This window comes from Nycticebus coucang, chromosome X, assembly GCF_027406575.1.
Source record: "Nycticebus coucang isolate mNycCou1 chromosome X, mNycCou1.pri, whole genome shotgun sequence".
NCBI lineage: Eukaryota > Metazoa > Chordata > Mammalia > Primates > Lorisidae > Nycticebus > Nycticebus coucang.
In genome coordinates this window covers 162835585-162854056 of record NC_069804.1, presented here as the reverse complement: position 1 = coordinate 162854056, position 18472 = coordinate 162835585, and the positions used below count along the sequence as shown (strand labels likewise).

At 38.1% G+C, this 18472-nt stretch overlaps 1 protein-coding gene across 1 annotated transcript in view; it reads right to left on the bottom strand.

Moving 5' to 3' along the window:
• Positions 1-18472, bottom strand: part of PABIR3 (PABIR family member 3) — a 47061-nt gene that overhangs the window by 12626 nt on the left and 15963 nt on the right. The window contains 3 exon segments of the mRNA XM_053579102.1: positions 2089-2143; positions 2247-2290; positions 12153-12206. Coding sequence (XP_053435077.1) covers positions 2089-2143; positions 2247-2290; positions 12153-12206 — 153 coding nt within the window.

The following is an 18472-nucleotide window of genomic DNA, read 5'->3' as shown; positions in this document are numbered from 1 at the left end:
GAAAACCAAGAAATGAAACTAACATCTTACAACCACCTAATCTTCGATAAACCAAACAAGAACATACCTTGGGGGAAAGACTCCCTATTCAATAAATGGTGTTGGGAGAACTGGATGTCTACATGTAAAAGACTGAAACTGGACCCACACCTTTCCCCACTCACAAAAATTGATTCAAGATGGATAAAGGACTTAAATTTAAGGCATGAAACAATAAAAATCCTCAAAGAAAGCATAGGAAAAACACTGGAAGATATTGGCCTGGGGAAAGACTTCATGAAGAAGACTGCCATGGCAATTGCAACAACAAAAATAAACAAATGGGACTTCATTAAACTGTAGCGCTTCTGTACAGCTAAGGAGACAATAACCAAAGCAAAGAGACAACCTACACAGTGGGAAAGGATATTTGCATATTTTTAATCAGACAAAAGCTTGATAACTAGGATCTATAGAGAACTCAAATTAATCCACATGAAAAAAGCCAACAATCCCATATATCGATGGACAAGAGACATGAATAGAACTTTCTCTAAAGATGACATACGAATGGCTAACGAACACATGAAAAAGTGTTCATCATCTCTATATATTAGAGAAATGCAAATCAAAACAACCCTGAGATATCATCTAACCCCAGTGAGAATGGCCCACATCACAGAATCTCAAAACTGCAGATGCTGGCGTGGATGTGTAGAGAAGGGAACACTTTTACACTGCTGGTGGGACTGCAAACTAGTACAACCTTTCTGGAAGGAAGTATGGAGAAACCTCAAAGCACTCAAGCTAGACCTTCCATTTGATCCTGCAATCCCATTACTGGGCATCTACCCAGAAGGAAAGAAATCCTTTTATCATAAGGACACTTGTACTAGACTGTTTATTGCAGCTCAATTTACAATCACCAAAATGTGAAAACAGTCTAAATGCCCACCAACCCAGGAATGGATTAACAAGCTGTGGTATATGTATACCATGGAATACTATTCAGCCATTAAAAAAATGGAGACTTTACATCCTTCGTATTAATGGATGGAAGTGGAAGACATTATTCTTAGTAAAGCATCACAAGAATGGAAAAGCATGAATCCTATGTACTCAATTTTGATATGAGGACAATTAATGACAATTATGGTTATGGGGGGGGAAGCAGAAAGAGGGACGGAGGAAGGTGGGTGGGGCCTTGGTGTGTGTCACACTTTATGGGGTCAAGACATGATTGCAAGAGGGACTTTACCTAACAATTGCAGTCAGTGTAACCTGGCTTATTGTACCCTCAATGAATCCCCAACAATAAAAAAAAAAAAGTTAAAAAAAAATATTAGCAAGAGATTTAACCACATTCTAAATATGTTTAAATTAAAGGTTGTATATTAAAATGTTAGCAGAGATATATATGTTATATAGGCATAAAAATGCATTATTTTTTCCAGTAAACCCATTCATTGTCTGTAGTTCAATATAAAGTTAATAAATTATGTAGAAGTGAATGAAATCATGCATTATTCTGTCATCTAAGCCTTTTAACCAACACAACTGAACTTTTTTTTGAGACAGAGTCTCACTATGTCACCCTGGGTAAAGTGCTATGGCATCACAGCTCATAGCAACCTCCAACTCTCGGGCTTAAGCGATTCTCTTGTCTCAGCCTCCCAAGTAGCTGGGACTACAGGTGCCCACCACAACACATGGCTATTTTTCTGTTGCAGTTGTTTAGTTGGCCCAGGCCGGGTTTGAACCCTCCACCCTTGGTGTATCTGGCTGGCACTATAAACACTGTGCTATGGGCGCCAAGCCACAACTGAACTTTCTTTAGACTTACTAGGACAGAGAGTAAGCTGGTTCACAGCAGCCATGGTTTTGTATCAGACAACTAATTATTTTATATCCTACTTTCAAACAGTAATAGTTACTCTTATGACTAAATCATAAACCATTTCTTAAGAACAAGTAAAAAATATTTATGCAGCAGATATAATTTTAGTTTCTAACTAGAGCTTAGATTTCTAGAAATCATAGCAAAACTAGATATGCCAACACTGTAAGTCATTAAAAATTTGACATTTTCTTTAAAAGTTAATATCATACCAGGTTCAAACTTTCTTCCCAAGATCGACTTATCTGCAGCACTGTTTGCACCTCCCTATGAAAGAAAGGAAATCAGTACTGCAGTTTGCCTGTCCGAAAGAAAAGATATAATTGAATATACAAATTATCAGAATAGTAATTCAAAGTACAATACTCACTGTTCATGCATTGTTTCTCTATTTATTAAAGCAATGCCTTCTTCCTGTAAAGGTAGGAAAATAAGAATGAACAGAATACTTAGTTCCTGTGGTTTCATAAAGTTTAATTTATATGCACTATTACTTTTATTCACTGTGTTAAAAAAGAGTAGAGAATAAATGAATCTGTCAACAAGTGTCTGGTTCTCTACCCTTTATTGCTGCACAAATTACCACACCAAAGATCTATTACTTATGCATTACAGTTCATCAGATATACAGGAAATGTTTAGATGAAAAACTTTGTATCTTTCTTCATTCAAAAGAGAAAACGTTAACCATTCAAAATTATATGATTTTCCCCACCATTAATACTATAATATTAATAAATATTACTCACAGTCCAAAACAAACTGTCACTATAAGCTTGCTCAAGTAACTAATGGAACAAACATAACTTAAATGTAATCATTGACATAAAAAAACATGTATTATATATTAAGTGGGAGAAAAACAGATCATATCTATACAAAATTATGAGAGAGGTGCTCAGAAAAATGTTTACCACAGAGTTAACAGTGTCTATCAAGAGAAGTAAGATTTGGAATAGTTTGTTCTTTTTTTCTTTCTTTGTACTTTGTTTGACTTTTTATAATATTCAAGTATCACTTTCAACAAGTAGTTATTTAAAAAAAATAACCCACATATGGAAAGACATCTCATACACGTGAATTGGAGCACTTGTTATTAATATGATAATTTACACAAAGTGATCTACAGATGCAATGCAACCCCTACCAAAATCCCAATAGCAATTTTTGCAGAAATAGAAGAATTTTAGGATGGCATCAAATCCATATGGAATATCAAGGGACCATGAATAGCCAAAACAATCTTGAAAAGGAAGAACAAAGTTAGAAGACTCATACTTTCCTATTTTCAAAATGTCCTATAAAACTACAGTAATCAAAACAGTATGGTGCTGGCATAAGAACAGACATAGAGACCAATGGAATAGAATAGACAGCTCAGACCCTCCTATATATGGTCAAATAATTTTTGACAAGAATGCTAAGATCCCAAGCCCATTCAATGTGGAAAGAACAGTTTTTTCAAAAAATAATATTGGGAAAACTGGCAATCTACATGCATAAGAATAAAGTTGAACTCTTTCCTCATACTATATGCAAAAAAATAACTCAAGATGGATCAAAGACCAGCCACATACACCTGAGCTGGTGGGTTCGAACCCAGACCAGGCCCACCAAACAACAATGACGGCTGCAACCAAAAAATAGCCAGGCATTGTGGCAGGCGCCCGTAGTCCCAGTTATTTGGGAGGTGGAGGCAGGAGAATCGCTTGAGTTCAGGAGTTGAAGGTTGCTGTGAGCTGTGATGACATGGCACTCTACCCAGGGCAACAGCATGAGGCTCTGTCTCAAAAAAAAAAAAAAAGCGCTAACACAATAAAACTCTTAGAAGGAAACATAGGGTTAAATCTTTATGACAATGGATTTGACAATGATTTCTTGCATATGATACCACATGTATAATCAACAAAGAAAAAATAGATAAATTGATCTTCTTCAAAATTAAAGAACATTTGTGCATCACAAGACACTATCAAAAGAGTAAAATGACACCCTGAGAATTGGAGAAGATACGTGTAAACCATGCATTTGGTAAGGGATTAATATCCAAAATAAAGAACTCCTACAACTCAAAGACAACCAAAAAAAGCAAACAACCCAGTTAAAACGTGGGCAAAGGGCTTGAATAAATGTTTCTCCAGAGAAGATATACAAATGGCCAAAAAGCACATGAAAAAATGCTCATCATTAGTCTTTAGGGAAATGCAAATCAAAACCATAATAAAATACCACTTTACACCTATTAGAATAGCTATTATTTTTAAATAATGAAAAATAACAAATGTTGATGAGAATGTAGAGAAATTGGACCTCTTGGACATTACTAATAGGAATTAAAAATGGTGCAGACTCTGTGGAAAATAGTTTGACAGTTCCTCAAAGAATTAAACATAGAAGTATCAAAGAATCTAGCAATTTCACTTCTAGGTATATACTGAAAAGAACCGAAAGCAGGACTCAAACAGAGTCTAGTGCACTATGTTCATAGCAGCACTATTACCAAGTGTCCATGATCAGATTAATGGACTAAAAATGTGGTATAAGCAAAGCATGGTGGTGCGTGCTTGTAGTCCCAGCTACTTGGGGACTAAGGCAAGAGGACCAATTAAACATAGGAGTTTGAAGTCAACCTAGGCAATATAGCAACACCCCATATCGAAGAAAACTGTGGTATATCCATACAATGAAATATTATTTACCCATAAAAAGAAATGATATTTTGACATATTTTATAACATGGATGAATCTTGAAAACATGTTAAATGAAATAAGCCAGACACAAAAGAACAAAAAAATTGTATGATTTCACTTATGTGAACTACCAAGAATGACCAAATTTATAGAGATAGAAAGTAGAATAGAGGTTATGGGGAGGGGGCAGTGAGAACACGGAATTATTGTTTAATGAGTACACAGTTTCTGTTTGAGATGATGAAAATGTTGTTTTTCATCGTTGCCTCTGGCCGTCCTCAGAGTTGGGGAGGTATCTCTCCAAGATTCGACCCCAGCGGGATCACTCTATTGTTGCTGGATCTTTGTAGGAAGTGACCCTGTGTAGTGCCTCTGGGGCTGCCCCAGCCAGGGAGTTCTGGTTATGGAAGCAGCTCTGGAGTGTGACACACCCAGATCCAGCAACATGGCGGGAGGTGGTTCACACAGTTCTGGGAGTGCCTGGTACCCAGTGACTTTGGCACAGAGAGCCCAAGACTCCAGCAGTCTCAGGCCAGGAGAAGGGCTCTGCGCAGAGGCAGGGAGGGCTCTGGAGGGCACGTACCTACCAGAGTCCTTGGCCAGATGAGCAGGCCAGTTCTGGAGGCAGGGAGGGTACAGGAGGGAGGACACAGGGTTGCGTGGCTCCCGCAGTTCCTGGTCAGGACATGCAGAGACCTGTTGGGTGCGGGTCGCAGGTCGGGGGTTGCGGTGCAGCTCTTATGGAAGTCCGGGCGGAGCCAAGCCCAGGAGTTCGAGGTTGCTATGAGCTGTGACACCATGGCACTCTACCCAGGGCAATAGCCCGAGGCTCCAGTGTGCCAAAACCAGTTTCACTCTGCCCCTGAGGGTTAAGGCTGTAAGGCAGCTCAGTCCCTGCCTTTAGGCTACTCAGTCACTAGGTTACTAGCTCCTGCCTGATCCTTGTTCTGCGACCCTGAGGGCAGAGCTTGCCGGGGCAGTTCTCTCACAATGGCTCCCCCCGGCCCACAGCCAAACACCATTAGCTCCATCTGGCTCAGTGGCTCAGTCTGGGGCCCTAGACAATGGCCAAAGTTCTCCGCACTCCTGCTCAAGCTCTCCCCAAGGCAGTTCAACTGAGTGCCAAGTCCAAAAACACCGAAACAGTTCCCAGGTAAGGCCTTTCCAGTTTGCAGTCTCACTGCTGCTTGTACTTATGGCTGCCGGCGGGATTAGGTCAATCCAACACATGCAACCACTTGTCAGTTTTCCACTGTTTTTGTCCCCCTTTTGGGGTCCAGAAGTCCCTTGCTGACTCCCTGTATCCTCAAAGGGATGATTATAGGCAGATCCCACTAGCCAGAGATACCTGGAGTCTTGTCTCCCCAGACTCACCGTGCCCAGTTGCAGGGAAGCTATTACTTGGCCACCATCTTGCTCCACCTCCCCAGAATGATTCATCATCTAAACATTTTTTTACCAATGTGTTATAATCAAAGGAGTTTAAAGACTGTAGTTTATAGTTTAAACAGTAAGTGTTTTGGGTAGGCCATAATAGAGGAATGGTGTGAGTTATGTGAAAGAATTAAAACTTGACCTAGGCCTTCAGATATGTTTAAAATCTGGACAAGCAGTGGATGGAGAGAAGGGCATTCTAAGCAGAAGAAACCACATGAACAAAATTTAGATGGAAAGTATATGGCAGATTGGAGACACTAAGACTAGCTTAGTTAAAACAGAAAGCTTGTGCTGCGAAGTGATGAGAGATAAAACTGAAGAGGTAAGACAGGACAAGATTTATAGCATCTTAAATAATTGAAAAGTTTGAATTAAAAGAGGTTGAGCAGAAAAGCATAGTTGTTAAGACCACAGGCTTTGGAGCCAAATAGAACTGAGTCAAATCCAAACTCTTTAACTTACTACCTGTGCAACCTTAGGCAAATGACATAACCTGAGCCTCAGTTTCTTCAACCCCATGAAGATTATAATGAGGATAATGAGATGGTTATAAAGTTCTCATCATAGTGCCTTACAAACAGTAAGTGCTCAACACATATCAGCTATTCTTATTCAATAGGTAATGGGAAGCCAGTGTAATGTTTTGTGTAGGAGGAAAAAGATTAGAATGATGTTTTAGAAAAGTTATCTTAGTGTTGATTGTGGAAGTTGGATTAAACTGGAAGAGAATGGAAATCTATTAGGGTATTTTTTTTCAGTAATCTGGACCCTAAGGACAGAAGAAAGAAGTGACAGTGAAAACCAAGACAGTGTTGTCAAGGAAGAATTAAAGAATTAATAGGATTAGAAGCCTAATTGGATACTGTAGAAAAACAAGTAATAACTGAAGATGAACCTCGAGCTTTCAATCTTAAACCCGTGTGACTACAACTATTTTGATACCATTATGGAAAATGAGGAAAATTGGGAAAGGTAATTTAAGAAGATAATCAGTCTTCTAAAACAATATAGTAACAGTAAATCTTTTCAGCAAAATGTAATTATTAGTATAGTTCTTCCATGTAGTATTTATGTAGACGTTTCCTCCTAGTAAGAAGTTTAAAGCATTTTGTAATCATTTAATCAACAAGAGAAAGTTTTCCTGGAAATAGCACAGAATTTTGCTTAATATTTCTCCCATTGAAAGTTGGACCATTAGCCAACATCAGCTATTGAGGGTTGTTAGTAAAAGTGTTTTGGCTCTTTTTCATTTATGACTTGCCTATTTCTAAAATGGATTTGAGATGACTTGTAATAAAATAAGATTGCTAAAATAAAGATAAAATGTCAAGAGCCATGTAAACTGTCAGGAGCAAAGAGTATTATATACTAGAAACCTAAACAGAGTTACTGTACTTCAGCATTAAAGTTAGATTTCACCTTTGTAGCATTGGAGGTAAAATGGAAACAGTGACTTACCAGCTTTTGTTCTCTGAGAGACTATGTCTGAAAGACTTGAGTTGCTGAGTGCCTGCACAATACTCAATAAATGCTTATTGAAAGAATGAAATGCTTTGTAAACTAAGATCAAATTAAATTTCTTTTATAACAATCTAGGCTTTTCCCTTAAAGAACTTCTCTTCATAAAAGAGACTAGGTACTTATTAGGTTCCAAAGAAAACTCAAAAACATATCACAAAAATCTAATTTCAATGCTTTACTGGACTAGAAAAGGGTGACAAAGTCTGTTCAATAGCCTATGAAACCTAGCCAGGAGGAGAGAAAAGCTCACGACACAGATGATATCTAAATTGTACCTATCATGATCACAACCTGTACTCCAGCTGGTGTAATCTGTTTTAAATGGCTTCATGTCATAAAGTTCCCTTACACTTATATCTAACTTTGATTTAATTTGTACAATCAAGGTAAGATCAAATGAAACTCGTAATGTGTGTTACTAAAGCTTATGTTTGTAAAGATATGAATACAAGGAATGCTAGAAATACAGAGGTAGTACCTAAGACATATTGTTTTTGGGGGGTGGGTGGGAGGTTCAGAGTCTCACTTTGTAGCCCTAGGTAGAGTGCCATGGCGTCTTAGCTCACAGCAACCTCAAACTCTTGGGCTCAAGTGATTCTCTTGCCTCAGCCTCCCAAATAGCTGGGACTATAGGCACCCACCACAACCCCCAGCTATTTTTCAGAGACGGGGTTTCGCTCTTGCTCAGGCTGGTCTTGAACTTGTGAGCTCAAGCAATCCACCTGCCTCGACCTCCCAAGTGGTGGGATTGCAGGTGTGAGCCACTGCACCTGGCCCTAAGACTCATTTTTTTTTTTTTTTTTTTGCAGTTTTTGGCTGAGGCTGGGTTTGAACCCGCTAACTCCAGCATATGGGGCCGGCACCTTACTTCTTTGAGCCACAGGCACCGCCAACCTAAGACACATTCTTAATTGATTTTATACTACAAAGAAAGTTAAGTTTTTACTAGGTGCCAATGATTTTATATCCTGTTTAGCAAGTCAGGAAATAAATACAAAGTTATATACTGTGAGAAAACTCCTATGGGTTGAATTGTGTCCCCCCAAATTTCATATGCTGCAGTCTTAACCTCCAGGTGTCTCTCAGAATGTGACTTTATTTGGCAATAGTGTCTTTGCAGAGGTAATCACATTAGGACAAGGTCGTTAGGGTAGGCCCTACTCCGATGACTGGTGTCCTTATTAAAAAGGGAAATTTGGAAACAGACACATATTCAGGGAGAAAATCCCGTGCACATGAAGACAGCCATCAAGGAGCCAAGGGGAGAAGCCTGGAACACATCCTTTCCTCACCACCCTCAGAAGGACCAACCCTCTTGACACTTTGATCCTAGACTTCTAGCCCCCAGAGTTGTGAGGCAATACATGTCTGAGGTTTAAGACACCCCATTTGTGATATTTTGCTACAGCAGCCTGAGAAAACTGACACACACACTATTCTGTAGGACACTTATTTATATTTAGAGAGAGGGAACTAGAAACTGAATGCTTTCAAATCTCTTGAAATACAAGCTCAATTGTTATTAGAAAAGGAAAATTACACAGAAAGAATACTTCCCGAATATTCAGGAAGAATTACTATGCATTGAGAAAATTAATTTCTAAGTTCTGTCATATCTAGAAAACAGGTAACAACCACAGTTGAGAAGGAATTGTCTGTTAACTGCCTAACAGAAAGGTACAAAATAAACCACACTGACTTACATGTTGACCGAGAACATAATATTGACTTAGGGCTATGTGCTTCTTTAAAAATAAAAAGCTAATTTTATCAAATTAACGTTTAAAAATACAGAGAATAAAAGAACATACTAATACCACATGGAGGCAAAATCACAATTGGGGCATTCTACAAGACAAATGGCCTGGTTTCTTCAATAACTAAGTGGCATGGAACAAAAACAGGGAGTGGAGAGCTCTAAGAGATATATCAACCAAATGGCATGTTTGAAAAAGGCATTTTTAAGAATTAGGAAACACTTAACATGGACTTAGATGACAATAAGCATTGTGATTATATAAGAGAAAAAAAGTCCTTCTCGTGCTCATGAACTTGGGTGAAAAGGTATGTCAGAAATTTAAAGCACCCTCTCCACCTCCCTTTCACAAAGGGATACGTGAAAAATGATGCTCAAAATATGGATAATTGTTAAAGCTGGGTGTTGGGTACATGTAGGTTCTATTTTGTATACATTTAAAATTTTTCATTTAAAAAGATATTCAATGGGGTGGCGCCTGTGGCTCAGTGAGTAGGGCGCCGGCCCCATATACCGCAGGTGGCGAGTTTGAACCCAGTCCCGGCCAAACTGCAACAAAAAAATAGCTGGGCATTGTGGTGGGCACCTGTAGTCCCGGCTAGTCGAGGCAAGAGAATCGCCTAAGCCCAAGAGCTGGAGGTTGCTGTGAGCTAGGACGCCACAGCACTCTACTGAGGGAGACAAAGTGAGATTCTGTCTCTAAAAAAAGAAAAAAAAAAGATTTTTAATGCACTGCTCCAGGTGCTATGCATATCTGACAGTCCCTTGGTACAGATAGGAAATTGGTTCCAGGCCCACTGTGTATACTGAAATATGCATATACTCAAGCCCCAAAGTCAAGGATATGAAGAGTTGGCCCTTGGGGTAGGAGTGTTTTGCATTCCAAGAATACTATATTTTCGATCTACATTATCCACATACAAGCGGACCTGTGCAGTTTAAATCCGTATTGTTCAAGGGTCAACTGTAATTTGTTTTATCCTTATAACAATCCTACGAGATAGGTGCTATTATTTCTCCAGTATTAATGAAATCAATGCCCTTATTAATACTGTAAAAGATAAAGAAAAACGTAATGGGAAGAGAATCAGACATTTCTGTTTACTTATTTAACTTAAAAGGTTAAGTTTGATATCGAAAAAGAAGACATGGTTTAAGAATGCATAGAAAGAAACATGCAACTTAAGATACCACATATCTATTAGACCATTAAACTGATAAAAATAAGTCTTAATTTTCCATTCAGTACTCAGATTGATTTCTATTTCCCCATCTCATTCATCTACTGTGGGTTTTTGTTTTTGAGACAAGGGTCTCACTCTGTTGCCCAGGTTAGAGTGTAGTGATGCCATCATGGCTCAAGCAATCCTCCTCCCTCAGCCTCCTTAATAGCTGAGACTACAGGTATGTACCACCACTCCTGAATAAGTTTTTAAAATTTTTTTCTAGAGATAGGGTCTTGCTATGTTCCCCAGGCTACTTCAAACTCCTGGGCTCAAGTTCTCTTCCTGACTTGGCCTCCCAAAGAGCTAGGATTACAGGCCTGACCACCATGCTCAATTAGAAAAACATTTTAAATGTTTATCATATATATATATATATATATATACATATATATATATATATACATATCACTGTGGAAATAACCCACTTTCTAACTTACATTACCAACCAGTTAGTCTTTATTTCAAGCCTTATGATCAAATAGCAACATGCAACCGATTTTCACCTATTTGGCTTAATTTAGGGAAAGCAATGAAACAAACTGTACAGATAAACCAGAGGTCACTTTAACTACTCGTTAGAAGTTCTTTAATTCTTTAAGTATTTCTAAAATCACTATATATTCACAAAGACAAGCAGTAAAAGGAAGCTTTATCTACTAAAAAGCAAAAGAATGTTTTGACCATGTTTTCTTCCTAGTGGATAAGCAGACCTAAGGGAAGGCACAGTGCAGGGGTGAAGAGGAGAAAGGAAAAGGAAGCAAGAGTTGGACTAACAACCAGGGTTACAAGATATTATTATGGGCTCTGGGCCACTGAAACATGGAAAGGGAAGCTGGAAAAGAATCCAGTTAATTTGGGGCTAAATCTGCTATTATTCACTAACTCTGGACATTGGGTAAATTGCTAAATTTCTCCTCTCTTTAGTTTCTGACCTTATCAAGTTATTGCCAGATGAAATGAGACCACAGCTGTAAACTACCTATTACAGTGCTAAGTGAATAAATGCTACATAGCAGTTAATCCTACCTTGAAAAAAAAAGTCTGCTTGTAGCCAGGTCAAAAAAATCCTACCACCTGTGGTAGAGTGGTAATTTGATCTTTTGTGTTCTGTGACTAATCCTTGGATAATTGAAAGGTTTAATTCTGTATTGGGCTTGTGCTATTAAGCATGTGCACACACATGTGCGCACTCACAAAACATAAACCAATGAGGTACAATATGTTCCTGAACTCAGATCACTAAGAAGTAAACACAGGACAACAAAATAAAAGGCTATTTTATCTGTCAAAAATTTCTTCATCTGATGGTAAAAAAATCATTAACTATGGCCATTATAAACCTGAAAATTAACTTTTGTATATAACATTCTTCTGAGATCCCTGAAAGAAAGAAGCTAGATTCGAGGTATAATAGTATACAGTATTTCTAGAAACAATCAATTTATTAAAATAGATAATAACCCAAATAAAGAGAGAAAAAGAGGGCTCCTTAGTTGCTGTTACTGTTTTTAAGAAACCATTCCTGGAATTAAAAACTTAATTACATGTGACCTGCTTAGAATGACTGAAACATAGGTATTTTTAAAAGAAAAATAAAATTTACTTTTTAAAAATGAACATCTGTCAGTTTTGAAGGTCTTCTTACCTGTTTGATTTGATGAAGGTGGCTGATAGATGTACAAATAAGAAAAGATGGAAACTGAAATTTAAAATATACAAGTCAATATTAATTTAATTCTGATTATGTCTAAACGTTAAGTCAATGTTGAATTACTTAACATATTTATTGAGTACCTTAATGCATCTAGCAACAATATTAGTTAAGTTCCAAGTTAAAAAAATCCAACTGAGGGCGGCACCTGTGGCTCAGTCGGTAAGGCGCCGGCCCCATATACCGAGGGTGGTGGGTTCAAACCCGGCCCCGGCCAAACTGCAACCAAAAAATAGCCGGGCGTTGTGGTGGGTGCCTGTAGTCCCAGCTACTCGGGAGGCTGAGGCAAGAGAATTGCTTAAGCCCAGGAGTTGGAGGTTGCTGTGAGCTGTGTGAGGCCACAGCACTCTACCGAGGGCCATAAAGTGAGACTCTGTCCCTACAAAAAAAAAAAAAAAAAATCCAACTGAATCTTGACAGAAAATTATACTAATCAAATCTATACATTTCAAAACAAAACAAAATAACTTTAACATAAGAAACATGGGGCAGAACATCAATAGAAAATCTTATCTCTCTGTTTCCTCTCCTATGGCACTAGATCTTAAAATGATCTCATTTTCCTTGCCAGTTTTTTTTGTTTGTTTTTTATTTTTTTTATTTCAGATTAATGTGAGGGTACAAACAACTAGGTTACAATATTTGCTTTTGCTAGGTAGAGTCCCTCTTGCAGTTGTGTCGTGTACCCAAAAGGTGTGCCATATACTCTTACATTGTGCCCATTAAGTGGGAGCACCTTAATCCCCTCCCCTCCTTTCGTTCCTCCTCCCCCCAACATGAATTGAATTGAGTTTTTCTCTTATGTGGGCGTGTATTAGATCATCTACCGGCTTCATATTAGTATTGAGTACATTGGATATTTGCTTTTCCATTCTTATGATACTTTACTAAGAAGAACGTGTTTCAACTCCTTGCCAGTTTTAGCACAACATTAAAGTTTAGCAAAAGGCATTACTAAGAACAAAAAGCTGAAACAGTCATTAAATTAGGAGCTAATTTGCCAACCATACAAAAGAAACATAAACAGAACACCATCAAATATATTGGAATCTACCTGAGGAAACCAAACTTTCATAAGGAGGAATGACTTTAAGCAATCTCTTTCAAGTACTCCCAGTCTAGTACATTTCACTCTTGGTTGCTAAGATACTTGTTGTCTAGGTCCTTACTCTTTTTTAGAGCACTTTCTCTTTTTCAATTTTTTCTCAAAGCTTATGGAGACCCACACCAGAGAGAGTGAAAGAATGGAGGGTGCTAAGTGTGAAAATGAGGCTTGAAAATTATCTTCAGAATTCATTTATCCACACCGTTTTTATCCTGGCTGTTTCTTGAAATGCTAGATAATGCATTTACTGTATCTTCCTTTCACAGTATATTTTTAAGAGCACATTGAGTTGTGTATTCAAAAGTATCAAATGAGTACCTACTATGCATCAAAGCACTGAACTAGGTCCTAGGGATCCAAAGATAAATAAAATGTTTTCCTGTCCTTGCGCAAGTCAAAGTCCAGCTTGGTAAACTAGGCTGCATTTAAATGCCAAAACAGCTATGATTTGTGGGAGAACTCCGCCTGGGGTCTTGGAGAAGGCTTCATAGCAGACGTAGCAATTAAATATCAAGAGTGTCCAACCAGTAGGCCACATGCTGATTTTGAGAGCACTTTTTTTCTGGCTTATCTGTGGTATCAGATATCAGGAAAAGTACACAGACCTTTTTTGTTCTAATCACCGTTCATTAGTATTTGTGTATTTACTGTGTGGCCTAAGACAACTCTTATTCTTCTAACATGCAGCAGAGAAAAATAAAAAAGTTAGACACCCCTGATGGAGAAGAGGAAGGAGGGCATTTCAAGGACCGGGAAGAAACATTCAGGCAGAGAGGCATGCTCAGGGAACAGAAGCTCAGGGTGGCTGAAACTTGGTATGGGGAAATTTGGCTAAGACCAGATTGCAGTTTTGGGGTGTTAGCCTTTGAGCCCAACAGGAAACCCAAAGCATAGGTTCCTCTGAGTTCTTAAACCTTAAAGTTCTTTTCAACAAGAAGATCCTATCTGCTTTAGAAAGGTAACCCTAGCATCATTATGGGAGACACGCTGAGGGTAGAGGGAAGAGGGACTAAAAGGAGAGTCACAACCAGGTTGAAAATAGTGAGGGCCTGAATGAAAAGGGAAGAGAGAGGAGAAGGAGGCCAATGGCAGAAATGATCAGAAAGAGGGAAAAGAGTTAGATCACCTGAGGCTCCTAGGGGGATGGTGGCCAAGAAAGGGAGTAAGAGGAGCGAGTTTTTGAGTGGGGAGATGATGTGCTCAAAAAGAGTGTGTTGGATAAACAATTGTTTTTATGAAGCAGATAGTCTGAATTTTTATGGGGTTTTAAAATGTATCATATGACGTTTTAAGGAACATTTGACTTCACTAATTATATTTTGCTTAAAGTATTAAAATCATTTTGTTTGGAACAATCATGTGCTAGAAGGTGGAAGAGGCAGCCAAAATTGCAAAAATAACAACAGAAAATTTGTATGTGAGTAACTGAAAAGTCACTACATATGTATTTGACAATTAACAACTACTTTACCATAATAATTCATTATCTTAAAAATACGTACACCATGGAATATTATGCAGCCTTAAAGAAAGATGGAGACTTTACCTCTTTCATGTTTACATGGATGGAGCTGGAACATATTCTTAGTAAAGTGTCTCAAGAATGGAAGAAAAGTACCCAATGTACTCACCCTTATTATGAAACTAATGTAGGACCTTCACATGAAAGCTATAACCCAGTTACAACCTAAGAATAGGGAGAAGGGGGAAAGGGAGGGGAGGGAGGGGGGAGGTAGGTGGAGGGAGGGGGATTAATGGGATTACACCTGCGGTGCATCTTACAAGGGTTTATGTGAATCCTAGTAAATGTGGAATGTAAAGGTCTTAGTAAAATAACTAAGAAAATGCCACGAAAGCTATGTTAACTAGTGTGATGAAAATGTGTCAAACGGTCTATGAACCAAGTGTATGGTGCCCCATGATCATACTAATGTACACAGCTATGATTTAATAAAAAATAAATTAAAAAAAATATGGCTAATTAAGTATTCCAATATTTTTGAGTCCGTATTATATTTAAGAAGAAGCTATTTTTCTACTTAGAGAGGAAGGAGAGTTTTAAAAAAATAAACTAGTAAACCATAGTTATTGTCCTCAGTGACCTTAAAATCCACTGAGGAAACCAGTCATGAAAGCAAATATTATATGAGACAAGGAAATGAGTGTTAAACAGAGGCAAAGTGGGGTAGGAATGAAAAGCAAAGATTAAGTACATGTGCGTAGGCAGTGGGAAACAGATAAGAGTTGGGCCTTGTAGGATGAGGAGTTTGACAGCATAAGCAACAGACAAGTGAAAGGCCTTGGCATGTTTTAGCAAAGGTTAATGGCCCCATGTGAGTGGAATGCCAGAAGTTCATGGAGGAATAGAAGGCTCTGAGGCCAAAGGGTGAAGACGCTGGAAAGCTTTAAATGCCACACTCAAAAAGTCTGGACTGTGAAAAAAAAACTACTCTGGTACATATAGGAGAAAAGCAGGTTGTACCTAATAGCACCATCTATTTAACTTTGCAATAGACACATTCAGATATTCATCAGCCCTAAACTGGTTCAGTTGCTATCCAGAGGATGGGTATAAAGGAGGTGTCTGACAGGTCAGCAACTCAAGAATGGTGCATACTCATCATGTTCCAGGGTTGATACTGTGAGGAAATTTCTAATTAAATCAATAATGCTACCAGCTGACCCTTCTCACAAAAATGAGGAAACTTTTCTGGATATACCTTACATTTTAAAGGGATTCATTGGATATATGATCTATTGCTATAGAAAATAGTGTTGTAACAAAATACCAGAGCTTCTTTTTCAAGTTTAATTCATATTAAATGTAATAAGGGGATAATGTATGTCATATGCTTAGCACAGCACCTGGTGCACAGTATATGCTCAATAAATGGTTGACTATCATTATCGCCATTATCACCACCATCATCAAACACTCTAGATCCATTATTTAATTATCTATGAGTAGTAACTTGGATTATATGCAGATTTATAAAACTAGGTTACAGCCTAGTTACAGCTAATGTCTCCTGCTACCCAGCATTCTTTTTCCTATTTGACCTTTTATTTTTTATTTTTTAATAGGCTTCATTTTTTAGAGCAGCTTTATTTTTTTTTTAGTACAGTTTTAGATTCATGGAAGAATTATAGAAGGCACAGAGAGTTCCCATGCACCCCCTGCCCTCATGTACACACAGACTCCCTCACTATCAACATCCTCCACCAGAGTGATACATTTGTTATAATCAATGAACCTACATTGACACATCATTATCACCCAAAGTCTGTTTACCCTAAGGTTCATTCACTCCTAGTGCACATTCTGCGGGTTTGGACAAATGTATGATACAAATCCACATATAGATCACGTTCACTGCCCTAAAATTCCTTTGTGCTCTGCTGTTCATGCTGATCTTTTTTAAATCATAAACTGACTCACTATTTTCTCATTATAAAGCAACAAATGTCTGGAATAAAACATAATGAGGGGAAAAAACAGCATCACCCACCATCTAGAGATGATCATGGTAAATATTTCAATGTTTGTTTTTCTATGCCTGAATCCTATCACACATACTATTTTATAGTTTGGATTTTTAGAAAATTATGTGTGTGTGTGTGTGTGTGTCTAACTTAATACTTTCTGAGATCTTACAATTCATCTGCAACACTATTTTTTTTTTTTTTTTTTGTAGAGACAGAGTCTCACTGTACCGCCCTCGGGTAGAGTGCCGTGGCGTCACATGGCTCACAGCAACCTCTAACTCTTGGGCTTACGAGATTCTCTTGCCTCAGCCTCCCGAGCAGCTGGGACTACAGGCGCCCGCCACAACGCCCGGCTATTTTCTTTTGTTTTTGCAGTTTGGCCGGGGCTGGGTCTGAACCCGCCATCCTCGGCATATGGGGCCGGCGCCCTACTCACTGAGCCACAGGCGCCGCCCTTGCAACACTATTTTTAAAGGCTAAATATTATACTACATGTATGTACCATAATAACAAGCAGCACTTATTATGTACCAGCCATGTTTTAGCTCACTTAATTCTCACCACATGATGTAGGCATTATTATGGCTCCCATTTTGAAGATTAGAAAACTGAGGGCCAGGGAGATTAAGCAACTTGTCCAAGGGTGGGGTGGGGGGTTATACAGTCATTGCTAAAACTGGAATTCAAAGAAAAGTAATAAAGACTGTTTCATTTAACCTATTCCCTATCGTTGGACAGTCAGACTCTTGCCAGCCCTTATAAATATTTTGCTAGCCCTTATAAATAACACTGTGATAACATCCTTTAAAGTATATCTTTGTACATGTCCCTTTGTTCTTTTTGGTAACCACTAAATGATCAGCACATAACCTTAATTAATTCTTTTTTTTTTTTTGCAGTTTTTGGCCAGGGCTGGGTTTGATCCCGCCACCTCTGGCATATGGGGCCGGCGCCCTACTCCTTTGAGCCACAGGCACCACCCCAACCTTAATTAATTCTTTAGGATAAATTTATAGAGTTGAAATTTCTGGCCCACAAGGTTAATGATGCACATTGCCAAACTGCGTTCCAGAAAGCTTACACAAATTTCTGTTCCAACAGGGTATTCAAATATCAATTTCCTTGTATCTTTCTACTATTAGATATTGCTAATTTTAAAAAAAAGTTTGTATGTCCATTCTTAAGGCATACTATAAAAAAACAAAGCAAGCAGAAAATATTGTTGTTTACACACAGTTTTAGATATTCTTCCCTAATGTTCCCATTTAGTAGCACTGTTCATGGAAAAGTCATATAGGGCATGAACCAAATGTGAAGAATTTAGGTTTTCCTGAAAAAAAATCTCAAATATGTATACACACACACACACACACATATATACACATATACATATCTTTGAATAAACAGAATTTTAATGTTTAATCCATGCTACTGATATTCATATGTTTATAATTCAAATGCCCAGAAAATTCATAATATATAATGTTAAAAACTATGGTTTATAATCTAATTGGAAAGACATGCCAACCTGAACCTAAATATATACATACAAAGTCTACCATTACGTTCGTGAACTCTTCCTACAAAAAGTGCTACATACCTCATTGCTGAATATCACTATGGTCACCTTTAAAGTACTTCCATGTAAAGCTATATATCAATG